The sequence below is a fragment of the Anser cygnoides genome, chromosome 16, assembly GCF_040182565.1.
Source record: "Anser cygnoides isolate HZ-2024a breed goose chromosome 16, Taihu_goose_T2T_genome, whole genome shotgun sequence".
Taxonomy (NCBI): domain Eukaryota; kingdom Metazoa; phylum Chordata; class Aves; order Anseriformes; family Anatidae; genus Anser; species Anser cygnoides.
This window is the reverse complement of record NC_089888.1, coordinates 2,416,253-2,435,220: the sequence shown is the minus strand read 5'-3', so window position 1 is coordinate 2,435,220 and position 18,968 is coordinate 2,416,253. Positions and strand designations below refer to the sequence as shown.

At 48.7% G+C, this 18,968-nt stretch overlaps 1 protein-coding gene across 7 annotated transcripts in view; it reads right to left on the bottom strand.

The window, feature by feature from the left end:
* KCNQ2 (potassium voltage-gated channel subfamily Q member 2) overlaps positions 1–18,968 on the bottom strand; it is a 71,160-nt gene that overhangs the window by 36,470 nt on the left and 15,722 nt on the right. For 3 of the 7 annotated variants that reach the window (XM_066978249.1, XM_066978251.1, XM_066978246.1), the window contains exons 2-8: positions 13,961–14,051; positions 13,373–13,499; positions 12,233–12,408; positions 11,031–11,156; positions 8,861–8,971; positions 8,133–8,228; positions 7,361–7,455 (exon numbers count right to left, since the gene is read on the bottom strand). In XM_066978249.1, coding sequence (XP_066834350.1) covers positions 7,361–7,455; positions 8,133–8,228; positions 8,861–8,971; positions 11,031–11,156; positions 12,233–12,408; positions 13,373–13,499; positions 13,961–14,051 — 822 coding nt within the window. Of the gene's footprint in view, positions 1–4,326; positions 4,357–5,654; positions 7,070–7,360; positions 7,456–8,132; positions 8,229–8,860; positions 8,972–11,030; positions 11,157–12,232; positions 12,409–13,372; positions 13,500–13,960; positions 14,052–18,968 lie in introns of those variants that run through there. The other 4 variants (XM_066978248.1, XM_066978247.1, XR_010825293.1 and 1 more) reach the window with 3 other exon arrangements.

Genomic DNA, 18,968 nt, shown 5'->3' with positions numbered 1-18,968 from the left:
GAGGAAGAGAGAGAGGGACAGCAAGAGAGAGAGAGAAACTTGTCTGCTGCACCGGGCTCTTAACCTCCCAAAGAGGCTGCCAGGGTCTCTGAGCAGCACCGTGGTGTTTTGGCAGGAGAGCTGTTTTACTGCCTGTGGGCAGTGGTTTGTTTGGAGGTCAGTGCTTTGGCTGTGTATCAGGTGGAGAGAGGCTCCAGTGCTGGGGGCAGATGAGAAAACTCAACCCTGCTGCTCTCGGGAGCAGGGAGATGGATGAGAGGGAGCAGTGTGAGGGGCAGAGGAGACAGGGACCTGAGGCCAGGAGCACCCCAGGAGAAAAGGCAGTGTGCTCTGGGCGAAGATTAGCTGGTTCCCTGCTGTCTGTGTCAGGTTTTGCCCCAAAAAAGAGGCATAATCACATATTATTGCCACCTGAATCTGGGAGGAACGCGGGGTTTCTTTTCTTTTTCATTAAAGAGACTGACAATGGAAATCCTGGTGAACAATTAAAAAAATCAACATAAAAACAATTTACTACACTGTTTTTCTTTTCCTTATCTTGTGTTGAAAGCCACTAAATTAACTCCCTTTTCCACCTTTGCTTTCTTTGGTTCAGAAGAGGAAGCCTGACTGCACAGAGCAGAGGGCGTGCTGCGGCCTTCAGGCCTGAGGAGCCTGGGGCTTGCTCCATAAACATTTTGCATTGAAATATCCTTAGTCAGGCCCCAGCTGGGAGCGATGTGAGCTGGAGGTGTTGGGGAAGGATGGAGAACACTGCACATGGCGGGGAAGAGCAGCACCGACTTAAGAGCTTGCTCGGGGACTTTGCATTTGGGGTCGAGGCCTATGGGGCCCAGCCCATGGCTTGTTGCAAGTTCCTTTCTGTGCCACCAGTGTGCCAATGTCAAAGTGCTGAAGTGCCACACATCATGACTTGGTCCAGGGGGTGCGAAGTCAGCAGAGCTGTTGCCTCTGGTTGTGCTTGGGACAGGCGAGCAGGAGGATGGGATGCAGGCCGGAGGGGGTGCTGTGTGGCTGGGGTGATGGCCTAAAGGGCCACAACTCCCAGGTAAGGTCTGCTTCTGTCTGCTGGAAAATAAGCCACGCTGGTTTTAATGAAAGCAAGGAGGGTCTACTCAAACTGCCCCAAAACCACAGCTGAGGACTGGAAGGAAAGGGTTGCAAGCGTTTGCACTCCCCTTGCAGACTGGTCTTGGCTGTGGTGCTGTAAGAAATGGGGCTGTTGCTAACCATGAAATAAAGGCAAGGATATTTATACCCACATTTTTCCAGCCATTAAGATGCAGTTTTACAGTTTTCTTCTAACTGAAAAAAGGCAACTGGAAAAGCCTTTCCTCTGCATGCGCAAAGCACATACTCAAAATGCAGTTGTTCAGCAGAACAGCTTCGGTGTTCACAAAATTGAGGCAATCAAAAAAATTTCCAACCCTAAGTATGGAGAAAAGAATAAAAATAGGCTTGAAAATTTTGGCTCAGCTCCCCAGTCCAGCTCTGTTCACTTCCACCCAGAGAAGAGCACATCCTGATCCGATGAATTAATGATCCTCTTCACTCGAGACGCCAGGAAGAAGCTGACCTTGGTGCACTGGCGCAGTGTGCAAGTGCTGGGCTGTCACCTCCATTCAAACCCACCACAGGGCTTGCAGCTTCATTCCAAGATGGGAGAAGGTGGTACATAAAATCATGCACAAAGTGCATGAAGGGGACACAACTATTTTTTTCAGGGAGTTAATTTCCCAGAGAAGTCCATGCGCAGCAGAACACAGGACAGCAGCCCTACTTTCTCCAGCTGGGATCACAAATACAGGACTCCGATGCAACTCAGAGCTCAAGACCTCATTAGCTCACTAGGCTGAAGGATTCAGGATCCCAGATGGGTCTTTTCTTTGCATAAGCCCATAACATGAAGTCTGCACTGTGCTGAAGGTGACAAGGTCTCAGGCCACCACAGAAGCTTCTATGCAAAGGTGATGACACACAAGCAAACATGGAAATTCCCTGTTTCTGCAGTAAGGTGGTGGGCATGGGAGATGTGTGATGGAAAAAAGAATGCTTTACTGAAAATATGGTTATTAAAGAAGTGTGTTAATTCAGCCACATACTTGACCTAAAATTTAATCTGAACCGAGCACTCAGTCTAACCTGCCATTACAAGAGCAGCTTGGAAAACTGCTATTGTATTGCATTAATTCACCAGAACCTCAAAGAAAAGACTGTTAACTAAGGGCTCTGCAAGGCACTTTAGCTGAGCCTTGCTGTAACACGCTGGACAGAGCGCATCCTGCACTGGTGTGCACACACGCAGGGACAGGTGGAGCAGGTGTCATCGTGTCCTCAAAAGGCAAGGAGAAAGAACCTCCAGCTGGGGCGGCTCACGTTTTCTCTCTCTCCTCCCAGTCCGTGTGTCAGTTGTTAGCAAGGGAAGCAAGTTTCGGTTAAAGGGGAGCTAGGTGAGAAGATCTGCACACCACAGGAGCACACACAGTTCATGCTACCCACCAGAGCACACATCTGCATCGCCGGCTGCTGCAGGGGACTCAGCGGTACCTATAGCTGCTTCCCATCACCCACCCCAGAACCGCACAGAGAAACACCACACTAACTCCAGTTACAGGCTCGCCCAGCCAAAGGGAAGGCGAATTTGCTATCCCTGGTAGCACAGATAACGTTCAAGCATTTGGGGACAGTGGGGATATCATGCCTCCGGCCAGGACATCATCAAAACCCCACAACACAAAGAGGGCAGCAGCACACGACAGTGCGCAGGAGCAAACACAGACACACACACAACACGCACACAGAGACGATGATGATTTTTTTGAACAGCCCCAGTATGAGCGATTAAGCAGAGGGTGACAAGGAGATGGATACTGGGATGGGAACTAAAATGAGTCTCCATGCTGTGCTGGAGTTCCTATGAGGAGCCAGTTATTACCCTCGCCATGACTTTATGTCTCCAGCCTAAGCTATTCTTCATAACTGGGAACATTTATGAAGCTTATAAAATATTTTAATGTAAGAACTGGAATGGAAGAGTTGTGGTTTTATTTTCCTTTCAGCAGTAGAAAAATGCCCAATTCTCAAAGCAGGCTGCTGTTCTGCACAACATAGCATGCATTCATAATCTTATACTTGCAATCACTGATGCAATTTGCTATAAATTAAGCACACAGACAAAGCGGTAAGTACGATTTACTAAGGTGGTAAAACTTGCATCTGTGAAAACTGGAACCAGGTTTGGAAATCGGGCACTAAATCACATCAGCCTTAACAGTGTTAATGCATCCAGTGAAGATTTAAACTGCTCTAGGAACAGAGCTTGGCCCACAGTCTTGAAGATGTGGAATTAATGGCTTGCATTTATTCCACATCTTCAAATATTGACTTTACTACACCTTCAGATATCTACTACCTCATATAAAATATGCCTATCATTTGATATACTCTTTTCTGCAGAACCTGAGATAATGTTATTTGTAATAAATCTTACCCAGCCATTTACACATCTTTTCGATTGGACAGATCCCAAAAAAGTTAAGTCTCAGAAGGAACACCTGGGACTAATAACTGCTTGGCTCTGGGTCTCAGAAGGAAAAACTAAAACAATAATCCTGCTGAGGTGGAACATCCCGTTTTCAAACCTCAGACTGGATTACTGGGGGAAATCCTGAGCGATCATTTCAGTTAGCATACTCGACCTGCATTCGGTCTCTCCCTCCTCCTCAAGAGCAGGCACGGCCACTGCTGTGATTTTATTCTGCACTACCACTGATGTGTCCCATGGTGCCACCACAACCTTTCACAAAAACAAAGGCAGCAGGTGTGGTGTTACCTGGTGGGCACAGCTCCTACAGCATGAAGTGAGATAAATGGTACACCGATGGATGGGAAAAGAAGGTTGGGGGAAGAGGAACACGCTTGAGTGATGGAAGAAGGGAAATAGAAGTATGAACAGGGAAGGTTTCTTGTTAAGCGTTGTTATGATTTGGAGGAGGTTGGTAAGACCATCAAGAAATCATCCTTTAAAAAAAAGCAAGCTTATCAAGCACTCTCGCATTCTCCTTCCTTAAATCGACATTTTGGCAGACAGTTTCCCAACACTTGTGTGTACCAATAGCTAAAATGTGCATGGAGGTGCATGAAGTTAGTTTGCAGGCAGCAGGATGGGGAGCCTGGTTTGCACTTTCACTCATTCCTTTGAAAAAAACTGATCTTCAGAGGTTTCTGGTTTCGCTTTTTTAATTAAAAAGGGCTTTGCATGTTACAGTCCCAAACGAAGAACAAGGAGTGACATGACACACAGCTTCAGTCACATGCACTTCATACCTGGAGGCACCGTACGTTTGCGTTTGCGTGCTTTTCAAGTGTTTTCACCAAAGAAAACCAAAGGGACAAGAGAAAGAAATATAGGTTCGGAGGGGAGGGGGGGGGATGGGAGTGGAGGGGAGAAAAGAAACAGAATAAAGAAAATTAGCATATGAACGAAGAGTATCCCCTGGTGCAGATGCGCTGGGATCAGGCGTGCAGGTGGGCACTGAGCGTGGGCTGAGCTCGCTCCCCACTGCAGCCCTCGCGCCACTGTCACCCTTGGGCACAGGCTGCTGGCACCTTGCTCTGAAAGCAGATGGACACCACAGGGCAAGGAAAATATGGGGGCCTCCGAGACCTTTTGGGAAGCATCCACAGCCCTCAGTCCCATCAGCCAGGGTCTCCTTGGGCCAGACGGATGACTCCAATGTCATATTCCAGTAGCTTTTTTCCAGTGAAAACCAATATATCAACAGAGCTAAGATCAAGGCCTTATTCTCACAAGTGATAACAAAGAGCAGATTCTTTCCTGAGCAAATCCAGTGGCTGATGTGTATCAGGTTAAAACGTGCAGGGGCGCCAAGCTGTGCGTGCACCACGAGCCCAAAGGGAACCTGCATACACAGGAGCCGCACGCACGTTGCGGGTTTGCTTCTACCACGTTTTGAGTTGAAAGATCCAATCTGAGCTTCTCTCGGAGACCACCATATTTTCCCCAGAGGAGTGAGACCAGCTCTACCGCAGTGATCTGAGTGATGTTCTGTGGAGACGTGAACTCCTTCAGGGCACGTGCACCCATTTTGGGATACCAAGCAGCCAGTCTTTTCAGAGGTGCCTTGGGAAGACAAGTTCAAGTCACAGGGCTCCTTCCAAGAGGAATAAGCAGCCCGATGTTGAGCAGAAAAGGTGCCGAGACAGCGGTGACTGCAGCTCACCTCCAGCAGCTGGGAGGGAGAGGGGAGCACCGTGTCCCTCCTATCCACACCCCAAGCACGGCGTGCGCCCCAGCTGCATGTCAGCAGCCATCACCTTAACGCGGTGTGGGGCTCACGGCTGTCAGCGCACACCAGCTGGCTTAGGGAAGAGGGTAGGAAGAGTAAATGGACAGTGTGAGAGAGATGGAAGCGGCAGCCAGAACATACAGTTACCCCCTTTTTTTTTTTTAATTAGGAGAAAAATATTTCCAGTTAATTTAGCTGAACGCATCCAAAATGGACTCAAAAGATATTCACTCCTTTCTTGGTTAAAAAAAAAATAAAAAATGGCTAATAGCTGAAGCCGTCAGTGCAGCTGGGGCTCACCCTCCTGGGTGTCATTCCTGTTGCCTGTGCACAGACAGGAATTGGGGTTTTGGGATGAAGCTGAGAGCAGAGAAACCCGTGCTCAGGAAGCGCAGGACTCACTCATTCTTGGGCAAAAGGGTGTCCCTGTATGTCTGGCCACGTGGTAAGTTCAATCTTTCAGAGAGCAATAACACCTGACAAAGCCCACCGAAGCCAACCCTGGCGCTTTGAGCTTTGCAGTGGACTTTGGGCCAGGCTCTGACCCTCGTCCTCTCCAGCAGCTGACCTCAAGCAGCGCCCCGAACGGAGGGCGAGGAGGTCAGACACCGAGAGGGAGAGTTGGATGAGTGGGCTTAATGCTATTGGGAAACAATTGGGTTCTGTTTCGTTGGGTGGTTGGGATTGGTTTTTTGTTTGCTTTTTTTCTTAAAGCAAAATCTTGAAGTCAGTTCATAAATCTCTTTAGGGAAAAAAACAACCGATCAGACACACACTGGGAATGAATCCAATGAAAACTTACTGACCACGACAATGTGACTTCCAACAGGCTTTTAAGATGGATTAACAGACTGGCTGCTGCGTTTGAAATATGGGCTAATGCTTACCCTGGGAAATGTATGCACATCGTCTGCTGGAGGGCTAAAAGGCACCGCACAGATAAAACACAGAGGGATTTTGAGTCACACCCGCACTGGCACAACCTGGTGCTGGACAACAGCTCCGCACCGCAAGGAGTAGGGGCCACAAGGAGCCCCATCACACCCCCCAAAAAGACTATGAAGCTGCAGGAATATCTAACCAACATTACCAACTCCTGTGCAAACCCAGAGAGATCCGGGCAGCCCCCCAAAACACACCAGAAAGGGATGCACAGCCCTGCCCGGGCTGCAGCACGGTGTGAAGTGGAAAATGAAGGGCCACGTTTTGCTTTGTAGCATTTGGGGAAAACCCCTCGATGCTGCTGACCCTGAGAACATTCCCTTCTCCATCAGACTCTGAACTCCCAAGCCCCTGCTCTAACCTGGGTCCTTTCGGTTGATGGAGCTGCCTGGGTACAACAACAAGTTCCCCCCCCTTGAAGGAAGCAGGACGGATGCTGGTAAAACACTGCGGTGCTTTATCAGCATCATCCGTCACGGCGCTGCCGCCCTTCCCTACTCACGTCAACACTTGGTGATGGATAAATGAAATGCAAGAAATGGGAAAACGCTCACTGAATCCTGATTTGGTTTTTCTCCTCTTAGAGAAAAAAAGGAAAAGGAAAGGAAAGGGGGACCGAGGCCAGATGCGCCTGGGCAGCCCAGAGGGACAGGAGTGTGCTGAAAGGCAGAAGGACCATTAGAGACCGGCTGGAGCAGCAGGGAGAGCCCGAGCGGGCGCGAGGAGCTGCACACAGGGCGAGGAGAAGATTACCTACGGTCCAGGGCAGCTTGGGAGTCTTCACACCTGGGCACGGCAACTGTCACAACCCAACGCAACTACCCCCGGGCGTGGAGAAATAAGGGTGAAAAGAAGAGCACGTACACACACACAGAGACGGAAAGAAAAAAAAAATAACAGGGAAATTAAAATCGAGTCAAAAAGAAACACAAAACAAAACAAAGAAAAAAAAACTCCGAAAGAAAAAGCATATACCAGCTCTTAGGAGCTCTTGAAATCAATTCTTAAAAAACTTAAGTAAATAAATAAACCAAACCGTATATCCAGATAACGAAAAATAAACATGGAGACAGCGGCGTGACGAGGCGGGCAGCGCGAGGAGGAGGTACCTGTACATGGGGACGGTGACGGTGCGCTCGTAGTACTGCCAGGTGGAGTGCAGGTCGGTCCGGGACAGGTTGGTGGCGTAAAACCTCCAAGCCGCCTGCGGGGGAGATGGGTGGGATGCAGGATGTGGGCACAGCTGGAGGTGCCCTCGGTTTGATAAACCTCAGCCAGCACTGATTTCGCCCCTTGTCTGTGGGATGGGTCCAACATTTTGCCCTCTCCTTGATTTGACGTATGAGAAATCTGGGGTGCTACCACGACACAGCTGATCCCAAAATGCTGTGGGTACCGGGCACTCGCTGTCAGGAGGAGGTCGGGTACCAAACACGTGCTGCTGCACATTAGGAAGTTAAAAAAATGTGAAGAGAGGAGCAGGGGAATGTAAAATGACTCTCATTTCAAATCTCCGAGATAGACACCAAGGCCAGCCTTCTGTGCAGACATCTGTTATCATGAAGAAAATGCTCCCAATTGTAACTTTATATCAGTATAAATATTCTCTTTAAAAAAAAAATAAAAAAATGGTGAAAACAGACTGTCCTAGTGTGTTTGTCTCACTGCACTGGGCTGGATTTCGTTCCTTTTCTCCCCCAGATTGCCTACCACATATGCTATTTTCCCATGGCTGACTTCCTGGCATTTATCCCCAGACAAGACCAGCCACCAGCTGCTGTCTCACACCTTACACACACGGCCCCATTTTTCTTCTCCCCTGCTTCTAAACATCCATTAAGACCCCAAAATCAGGATATACAACCTGTCTATGGTCCTAACCTGAATCAGGCCCGCTGCTGGGTTCCGCCTCTTCTCGAAGTGCTTTTGCCGATGCTGCTCTTGAACCTTCAGAGCAAACCCCGAGCCTAAAATGCCCTGGGGAAAAGGATGAAAATTTGCAGTTAGTGGAGCATTAGGGGTAAGCTCTAACCCAGAAGTTGCAGCCAGCTTTCCCTCCAAAGGCTTGTTTTGTCTCATTTTTTTGCTTCAGATGTATGGGGAAAGGAAGGAGCAGCCCTAATCTGAGGCATCCCCAAAAGGGAACTTTGCTGGTGCTGGCTGAAATGACTGCATTTACCAAACCACCTCCAGCCAGCTGACAGAATATGAAAAAGCCACACCATGCTGGCAAATTATCCTCATCGGGAAAAATCAGATCCGTGCAACACACTGAAACGCACTGCGAAAGGGACAGGGGTAATTTGCTGAAATGGCACAGCCACCCCTAGGAACAGCAGCAGAAATATGGTTTCACTTCAGTAAACATTTCCCATCTCATTTGTGCAGAACCGCATCCAGATTTTCCATCTCATTTGCTCGTAGGCACGGTGCCTGCGCTGTGGCTATTCAGATGGGGTTTCCCCTCTGCTCCCTTCTCTGTTTGACTCAGAAACAGCAGCTGGGAGTTTTTGGGGTACATTAAGCTATGGGATGGAGCCGTTGGGTCGCCAGCAGCCCCAGGGGAAGAGCTCAGCCCCCTCGCAGTGACCACTGCAGCCTCTACTCACGGCCGGGAGGGCGAAGAAGGAGACGCCGATGAGGGTGAAGGTCGCCGCCAGCAGCCGCCCGTTCCAGGTCTGGGGGTACTTGTCCCCGTAGCCGATGGTGGTGAGGGTGATCTGGGGAAGGAGACCACCCCCCAAGTCACACAGCTCTTTACTGAGCATAAAGCAATGCCACCAAAATTCCCCGATAACAGAGCGGATGGTGAGGGCTGGGGTCCCCGTGCACCCCGAGCAGACAAATGTGGGGTGCAGCAGGGCCAGCTCGCCTCCAGCACGTCTCGGCAGACAGCAGGGTTATTTGCATGCATAAAGAGCTGGTGCTGTTTATTCCTCTTCTTCCCAGCAGTGTTTATTAGCCAGCCTACCCTTCCAATTTAAAAACAGCACATTAGCCAACAGGATGAAGTATGGCTGCTTCCTACAACCTAATTTAGGGATATTTTCCCTCTCCTTGGTGTTATTGTAATGCACCAAGAAATGCTGGCAAGCTGGTGTGTGTGTGTTTTGGGGAAGGAGCTGAGAGACGTGGTGGAGACAAAGAATCCCCTGAGGTTCAAACTGCAGGAAAAGGTGATTTTTCTGCTTCACAAATGGAAAATTCCAGGCATCCCTTCAGGTTGTGGAAAGGATTTGGAGAGCCTCAGACCCACAGGATAAAGCAGGGAGGGACAGCCTGATAAGGGACATCTTTTTGGAGATTTCTGCCCAAAGGACCCCGAGGGTCCCCATCCCATAGACAGAGCTGTCCCCAGGGATTGGCAGAGCCCCTGCATCGTGCTGATATGCCGTTGCAAACCTCATGCGTTTAACTTGGAGCAAAATCACTTGCAAACAAATGGAAGTACGATCCCAAAGCACTGTTTAATGGGACCCACTAAAAGCCCTATCAATTAGATGCCATTTTGACAAAGCGTTTAGTAAAATGCATCTGTGTGGCTATTCCGTACTGAAACACCGAGTTGAAGCAATGTTCTCTCCTTAATCGCTGCAAAGTTGGGGTTTAAATTTTTATAGTTTATGTAAACAACTACGAGGATTTGCAACCACCAAGGTGAGACCAGGAGACAACCTCTGAATGTGAAATTTGACTTTTTTTGTCCTTCTCTTAGCATCTATCTATACTGGACCTGTGAGTTGGACAATGACAAAACCAGTTCGTTTTAATGAAGCTGAAATTTCACCCTAAGGCAGTCAGGAGCGACACAATTTGGTGTATTTCCATGTCCTAAAATAAGCAATATAAGGAATGTACTCCCCTGCAAGAGGCTCTCCCAGCCTGGGAAGCAGGGACAGATCTGCATGTGGCTTTCCCCAGCCTGAGCTCTGATCCGGGCTGTCAATTTTCCCTCATTGTTTATTTTCTAGTTATGTCAAATTGGGCTTTGTTTTTATTTTCTGTCACAACCGAGGGGCTTGAAAAGCAATTTACTGCCTTAACAGTGTTTCTTTCCCTTTGTCGAAAGAGAGGAGCTGCTTGATCAGCCGATTCCTCCCCAAGCCTGTTACTGGGGTTTGATCAGATCTGGGATTTTCATTACATGCTTTGTAATCAAGGCCAAACTAGCACTGCAGTGTCAGAGCAGAAGAACAATAATGCAAGAAGATTAGAACGTCATTAATTCTCTTTGTTAATCGGGTAATCCAATAATTCCCATGCGTACACAGAGCAAACTAAGAGTATTGCCCTTTCCTCTTTTGTCAGCAAAGATTTGAAAAGGGAGCGCTTTCAGCACTCAAGTCTTTCTGGTACTTAGGCCGCATTAATTTTATAAAATATAGCCCGGTGCGTTTAACAGCACGCTGCCCAAGCACAATTATAAATAATGAAAAGGCAGCAATATTGTATTTCTCAAAATGATGATAGAAGCCCCCAGTAGCATGGGGTCTTTATTAGATCTGCTTCTACTGTCACGCCGGAGCTGAGGCCTGTGGCTGAGAAGCGTGCGAGTTCCCTCCTGCCTCGCAACTCCGGCTAATTCAAGAAACGCGATCCCATAGCATTTTCTACCAGCTTTATTTAAGGAATTTAGCTAAATGGAGTAGCCTGAAGCCATTTAATAAAAATGTTAACTAAGCAGCCTGTAAGTCGATTCCTCACATAAGTGATAGAAGATGGAGGGTTAATGGACATTTTATTTTAATAACCAGCAACTGCTCTATGAAAATTACTTACCAGACCCCACCAGAGTGCATCTGCGTATGTATCAAAGTGCTCATTTTCTCCTTTCTCGGCCAAGTATACCAGGAAAGAGGCCAGAATGAGGCACAGGAAGCCAATATACCAGGCAGTAATCAGCTCCTGCAAGATCATTAAGGGACAGAATAGAATAATTGCAATCCTGGTGTGCATCTCCGAAAGCCGAGTTACTTGCTTGCGGTTGGCCTCAGAGCTGAACTTTCTCTGCATTTGTGTGTGTCTAGGCTTTGGCTGGAGATCTGAAGCGCCAGTTTTTAATGTAGTGCAGAAAGGAGAGGTCTGAGATGGGACCACGTGCTGGTGGTGACCCTGCAGCGCACACGGGGTGACCCCCATCCTGAAGGCCCCATCATCTAAACACACTCAGCAAAAGGAGAAGGAAAAGGCGCATTCGTTGCTCCATTATTTAAAGATGTGGAACAGAAATGAGGAGAAAAAAAATGATTTCCCCAGACCACACCAAGAAGCAGGCATAAAACTGAAATGTGAGCCCCAAATCTCTGGGGACTCTGCATAGCGCACATCCCTTCTGCTACCTGGGAGGAGCTGCAAGGCTCTGCTCTAATAATATCCCCCAGTTCCAGGGAAGTTTTAATTTATAATTCACAGGATTGAAAATTTTCGGATGAAATTAATACAAGGGTGGACAAAAGAGACCCACAGATTCCCTGTGACTTTTACAAAGTTTTGGATAACCTATCTAAGCTTTCCAAGAGAAAAAAGTGCAGAAAACAGGAGAAACATCATAAATCCATCAGGAGAAAACAAAAAAGAATCCTCAACACCAGGGATCGGTTCTGTGGTTGGTACGTGGCCTCACGTTGGGCAGAGGAACCCGGCACTATAACTGTGCCTGCTGGAGGCTGCTGCTTGCAGGGCATGCTTTCAGAAGTACATCCTCTTTGAAGTGGGCATCCTAGACAAAGCACTTGCAACACCTGCGCTTAACAAGGCTGCTGGCTAATTGCTAACTGTTTGAAATGAGATAAATGGGCAGATGGCCACCACGCTCAAGATATTCCTTGCAAACACCTATGCAGACCTCGTGCGTTGCTCTCCACATCACCGCATGGTGTCCTCCCAACCTCCCAAGCCTGGGAGATGTTTGGGATGGAGAACCAAACCGAGGCGGTATCCCTGGTGGGGGAAATGTGAAGAACGGCAGTATCCTTGCTCACCTTGCTGTGTGCGTAGACCACGGAGCCCAGCAGCTTCCAGGTGCCGCCGCGCCGGTCCATGCGGATCATGCGCAGGATCTGCAGGAACCTCAAACTCCTGAGCGCCGAGGTGGCAAAGACGTTCCCTTGGGACCCCGCCGCCAGCACGGCGATGGACGCGATCAGCACCATGATGTCTGCAGGAAGAGAGGGCATCCAAAGCTGAAGAAGCGCTGCCGAGCCACTACCAGATGGGGTGGCATGCATCTACTGCTGCTGGCAGCAGAAGTTTGTGCCTGAAAGTGGCACTTTATGAGTTGTGTCTTGTGCTGGAAGGGCACAATCTTAACCTGGACAAAAAGAGCAACTGCACACCTGATGCAACCATTCTAGTTTTCTTCTCCACAGTCATCCTTCCCATAGAAAATACCTCCAATACTGCACGACTGCATTTTGATATGGTTCAGGGCTAAACTGGGCTAAGTCCTTGCAAGGTACGTGCCTTTTTTATTTTTATTTTATATATTTTATATTAACGCAGCTGCCTGTTACCCTGCGCTGTCCAGAGATGTGAACTCCCATCTAAACAGGGAATGAGAATCCCCAGGTTCACCACAACGATCCTAGGGTGCTCTCAGAAAGTCCAAGAAAGAGGCCAAGAAAAGAAGCCTTGCTCTACATATCCCAAACCCAATGATCCCGAAAGCCTCCCTCTATTAATTAAATCTCACAATTCCCTTGTGGGGCAGCTCAACAGCAAAAGGGAAGGCAAAGTGAGACAGGGAGAGTTGCAATGACTTGGGAGTGACTTGATGTTGGGGTTGGACCCCTGCCATGGGACGCCAGCTCCTACACTCAGCTTCTCCTGGCTAAATCCCCTCCCTACCCTGCACTGACGGCTGTGGGCAGCTGTTGGTGATGCTTGGGGTACCAGGGCAATGGGATGGCTCCCAGCTCTGCAGAAAATAGGGCAGCCTCATATACAATAAGAACAAACACAGCTGCGAAGTAGGACTTTTGCCTTCACCCTCTTTCCCTTCTCCAAGTGACCATGAAAGAGCTGAAGATCAATCCCCAAAACACAACCAAGAAATTGGAGCATTGTGCAAGCAAGCTCTTGTAAAAGCCATTTTAGTTCAGGAAATCCCATGCAGGACTTACCGATGACGCAGAAAGGCTTGCGGGCAAATTTTAACCTCCCCCTCCAGCCCCGGTACCGGCAGCAGCAGCCAGCCGCCCAGATCCTTACAAAGTACTCGACCCCAAACACCACGATGGTGACGATTTCCTGCAGAGAGGACAATGCCGTTAGCCTAGAAAGAAGTGTGGGGAAGAACATGCTCCAGAATTAATGACAAAACCACAGCCCGAACCCTGCAGACCCCAGGAATGATAACGCAGATCTGCCTGCAGCAGGACCATTAAATGGAGAGCCCAGCTTGGAAAGATGGTCAGTTTTTTTCTGCTGGGTTTTCCCTTGACAATTCCTCCCCCTTGGGAGGGGGGGTAAACAGGCTGAACACCTCAAAAAGTACAAAAAAATAAGGAAAAATTTTAAGATTTCAGGAAGAGTTTTTTTTTTTTTTTCCTCCATTTCCTATTTCTTAGCTGTGGGTCCCAATAGATGCTGGCTCGCAAGTGACACTAAGTTCTTGCCTAAGTTAAAAATTCCCAACCTAATTTTTTGTTGTTGTTTTTGACTTTGTTTTAATGTGCTATGGACCACTTCATTTGCAAATCCCAACTTACCAGAATATAAAGGGCCCCTTCCGAGCTGTTCTGGTACTCATCAATGGTTGAAAAGACAGACAGCACCAGGCAGGAGAAAACTAGTAGGAAACTACAGAACACAAAAATAAAAAATAATAATAATTAAAAAAAAAAAAAAAAGAGAGAGAGGGAGAGAGAGAATGTCAGTCTTCTGAGAAGGAATTTTTTTGCACTTGGTTAAACTGGTCCAGAGAGCATTTTTGGATGTTTTCCTATAGGAGTATTTACCACGCTGCTACAACGCTGTCCCTCCTTGCAAGGAGGCTTCTCGCTGGCTCTGGAGTGACTAGAGGTGACAGTAACGAGGCCACCCAGGCCTCTCACAACGGGGGCTGGGACTCCACTGCCTGCACTGAGCTCTGCAGATCGGTCGCAGGGCTCGTGCTTGGGCAGCGGGGGAGAACCGAGGTGCAAAGACAACGCAAAGTCCCTCATTCTGTGAGCTAGAAGGACTGTGTGGGAGGACCTGCTGGACTGGTCCCAGTTTGGCCAGTACCGACCCAGTTCTCCTTCCAGCACAGGACTGCGATAACCTCTGAGATCGTTCCCCCATCGTGTCAGCTCTTATGCAGCCTGCTTTCAACAAGCACAAGACAAGCAGGGAAGAACTCTTTTCTTTTTTATTTTCCATTTTTTTCTTTTTTTTTCTTTTAACTCTTTACTGCCCGGAAAGGCTGGCATCCTTCCAGATTTAATTCAGCTGGGAGCTTTCCTAGCACCTCTTGCCCAAAGATTACCCAAAACCCAAGGATTTAACAGATGTGAACATCAAATAAAATGCACTTAAGCTCCCACTGACATGCTGCAAGCCCAGTGCCACCCCGGGCTGTCCCAGCAGCAGCCCCAGCAGTGCCACCCCCCGTCCCCGCCACCATTCCCAGCTCTGTCCCCACCGAGCTGCCCATGCCACAAAAAATAAATAAATAAAAATAAAAAATAAAAAGCAGCAGATGAGTGACAGGAGCTCGACCCTCTTCTGACGTTTGATGCCCAGCTCCGCAGCTACGGAGGTGTCCTGGCATCTGCTCACAGCCAGAGAAGGCTTCCAGCAGCCCACGCTGCCCACTGCTTACTCAAACAAAAAGAAGGGAAATTAATTTCCTGACGATCGATTTGCTGATACAACGAAGTAGGCCAGCGCAGGGAGGAGCTAAGAGCTGCATTCTTTAAAAGCATTAAATAATTCATCTGTCTGGCTTTGTCTCACATTCCTACAAACTGAATTTCAAGTATTTATAAGGCACGGTTCAGCTGGTGGGCGCAGCTCCTTCATATAAAGAAAAGGAGTTTCACACCACCAGGTCATGCTTGTGGCTTTGCAATGGCCATTAACGTCATGGTAACGAGTGAAAGCAGGGGGATTTGCAGTATTTATTCCAACCACAGGCAGGACTAAAACAGGGAGGGAAGGGACAGACCTTCAGAGCCATCTCCATGAGGGCTGAGCTTCATCAGCACCAAGCCCCATTCAGCACAGACCAGGTAAGGAAATTCCCCGATTTCTCCCTGCAGATTTCCTCTGCTCCGGTCTGGTACTTGGGGACTTGAAACAACCCCCAGAGTGTAAGGAAATGTCCCTTGCAATCCCACTCCTGACAGCCCCTGATGTCATCTGTCTCACCCAGGGAGGTTTTTGTAGACTCTGCTGGTACAAAGGGAAGGAGCTGCAAATGGGTCAGGCAGCCCCGCTCTCGGGCTGGCCCAGATTTTGTTGCAAACTCCTACGCTGGGGTGAGAAACAAATGAATAACCAATGAAAGAAGAAAGAGAAGAGGAAAATAAAAATACACCGTGGAAAAGGATAGAGGGAAAAGGAAAACCCTACATATTCTGCCTGAAGAAGCAGGACATTGTGGATGTATTTTTGTGACCGAACACCACAATAAAATGCCCAGGGAGGTGCTGAAAGTGAAGTGCTGATATCAGCACTTCAGCCTTGCACACCCTGGTTTGCTAAGGTGGGCCAGCAGCTCCCCCATCCCACGCACTTTGCCTCAGGCCCGGTGGGGATGTTCAGCCAGCAGGTAAGGAACCGTCCTGCCACCAAGGGATGCAGGCACTGGTTCATCACAGGGTGAGCTGCACAAGCATCCCAAAATAGCTCCGCGGTGATGCACAGCTGCTCTGCTCCACACTGCGGTCCACGCACCTCTAGGACACTTTAAAAGAGGACCAAGAGAACGAAATATTTTTGCAAGGAAACTGAATTTGTGGGGTTGGGGTCTGCATGGAGCTGCATCCACGCCAGAGGTGGCGCTCATCCTCTGAGCCCCCGTGGAGGGCAGGCAGCGAGGCACAGGAAGGCTGACTGCTTTAATTTCACCTAATCCGCCCAGACAGCACAGGAAAAGGGCTCCAGATAATAACGGATAGCTAGGGAAAGGGAAACAGGCCAATAAATAGCGTAGAGGTTGGGATGAATCTAATTTTTTTAGCTACATATCTAATCAAAGCAAATTACGTCTGCAGCCTGACTCTGGGTAATGTTAATGTGCAATAAGGAACGTTAATTATGTCCCGCCTAATGATTTCCACGTTAAAGATGCCAATTCTGCTTAGAGCTTTGGAGGAGACAATGTCCTCCTCCCGAGCAGACGGGAGCTGGGCCCTGCACGGCTGGGGCTGGCTCCGAGCTCCCCGGGGGGAGCTGATGGGGACGGCACCTCGTGGCCCCGCGCCTCCTCGCCCACCACCCAGACCTCACGCCTGGTGCCTCCACCTTTAAGCTCAGCCAAGATTCAGCTGAGAAAATCTCACTGTTAATAGCGATAAAGTTTTCCAAAGTCTGGCTTCGCATCCAAAGGTTTGACTTAGAACAGCCGTGGCAAACTTATTGCGACTTATAAATCCTGGCACAAAATCTGCACATCGATTTCATAGCCGCTGCATGTCATGCTAGCAATAGAAAAAGAAATGAGTGATCTCAAAAAAAATAAATAAAATAAACCACTTAAAATGATTTGAAACAGGATTTTTTTTTTTCTCCCTTTCTCATAAAAGTAGGACCAAATCCCTGTAAGGCTTTTCAGATTAATCACCTTATTTTCCTTCCAAAAGGAAGCTCCTCAAAGAAAGCCCCTTGGAATCTACACACTCATTTACATCAGATTTAAAAACAATCAAAAAAAATACATTTAATTCCTGAAATACTTGTGTTGAGGTAGCATTTGCTGACATGCAGGGACTTTGAGCTGCCTCTGGTGGAGCACCAGCAGAATAAATCAGCAGCAGCTGGATTCCTGGACACGAGGGGATGGGTAGGACACAAGGAAGCAGCACAAGTGACGGTGTCTGTAACATGCTTCGCTGCCTTCCCCTGGAAGTGGGAAAATAATTAATGATTTGTTTAATTAGAAGGAGCGAAGCTGGAGGGGAGGGAGTATTTTACTACAGGCAGCTGAAGGCCGCACAATAGAAAATAATTTAAAACATTTAAAAGACTCTAAAATGACTTTGGGGACGTAAACGAGGCATTGATAATTGTGCTAAAATAAAACCAAAATGCTCGTGGGCAATCCGCCTGTAATCCCAGCAATCCATTTGCTGTGGTCTCTGCAAAACGCCGGCTTTCAAGGGTCTAAAAGCGGTGTAAATCAGAGGCCATGAAATGCAGCAGTGACAGTAAACCAAGGTGAAAAGACTGAGGATAAACAGAGTCCGTAAAACGACTTTTAAGACTCAGAAAGCCTTGCGATCAGAACTGGAGTGTGTACTGCAGAATTTGAATCTCCAGTGAACCAGAAGCAAACCTCTGACCATGCCACGACTTCCAAGGGCTGACGAAGATGCCGCATTGCCCCTACCCTTCACCAGGAGCATCCCTCATCTTTCTTCACATGAGCAATCCTGCCGTGATTTGCAGCCCAGCTATTCATTTATGAGGCCGAACACGAGCCTAAATGCCTCGCTCCAGGTTTCCACATCCCTCGGTCTCAGCCAAAACCATCTCCCAAGGCGACTTCTGTCACTAGCAGAGCTGAAAACAGAAGCGGGGATCCTGCCTTTTGGTCCTGTGCCTTCAGAGGCGCTCTCCTTTCCAAATGCAGCTCTTAGAGGGGGCTCGGCCGGGCCCAGCCGAGACCTTGCTCCCCGCAGGATGAGGCTGGATGCTCCCTGGGCACCCATGCCGGTAGAAAACTTTGTTTATGGGTGACACGAAGGCTGGCTCCAAGGCTGGGATTCTCGTGGTGTATGCACGTTTAAATAAATCTTTGGCAAAGGCCTCCCTGGGACAGCGTTAATAGCTCCAGCGCCTTCTCGGTGCACTGAGATGGTGGCTGAACAGCCCTGATAACAGCACCTTGTCTGTACAAAGTCATAAAGCATACCAGGGACAGCAGCATCCCTAAAGGGAGCCCCAGGCAGCGGGGCAGGATAGCAGAATCCATCAGGCTGCAGAGAAGCAGGTCTTAGAGACCCCAGACAACCTTTTGGGAAGGAAAAGCAGAGGGGTTGCATTCCCGATCAGCCCGTGCTGCTCTCCCAGTGAGCCCAGTCCCACCACTGCCACCAGCAAGCCCCAGGACACGTCCCCAGACGCTGTGAAGGGATGCGGCATCCTGCCCTCCTTGCTGCATGACAGGGGCTTGCCCCCAAGACACCTGCACATCACCACAGCTTTATCCTGTGAGCAGCACGACCAACTCACAACACAATTTCGCTTCCTCTGCCTTCCCTCTGCGAAGGCATCACGTTTCTCAGTTAGAAAAAGGACAGGATTTGGGCTCACACTCCTTCAAGGGCAGGATCTGGGGCTTTTTCTCCTTCAACATCCATCGCATTTGAAGAGTTGCCACTCGAAGAGCTTCCCCAGCCTTTCCCTCCTGCTTGTAAGGCAAACAGCAGAAACGTCATCGTCCGCCCCGAGAGCCCAAAGCCAGGGAGAGACCCAAGCTGAACCCATGCACTGCAGGAATCTGAGCAGAAAGGGATTTTGCATGACATATCTTGTCCCTCGTCCAGCAAAGGCTTAAGCATCTCTACATTT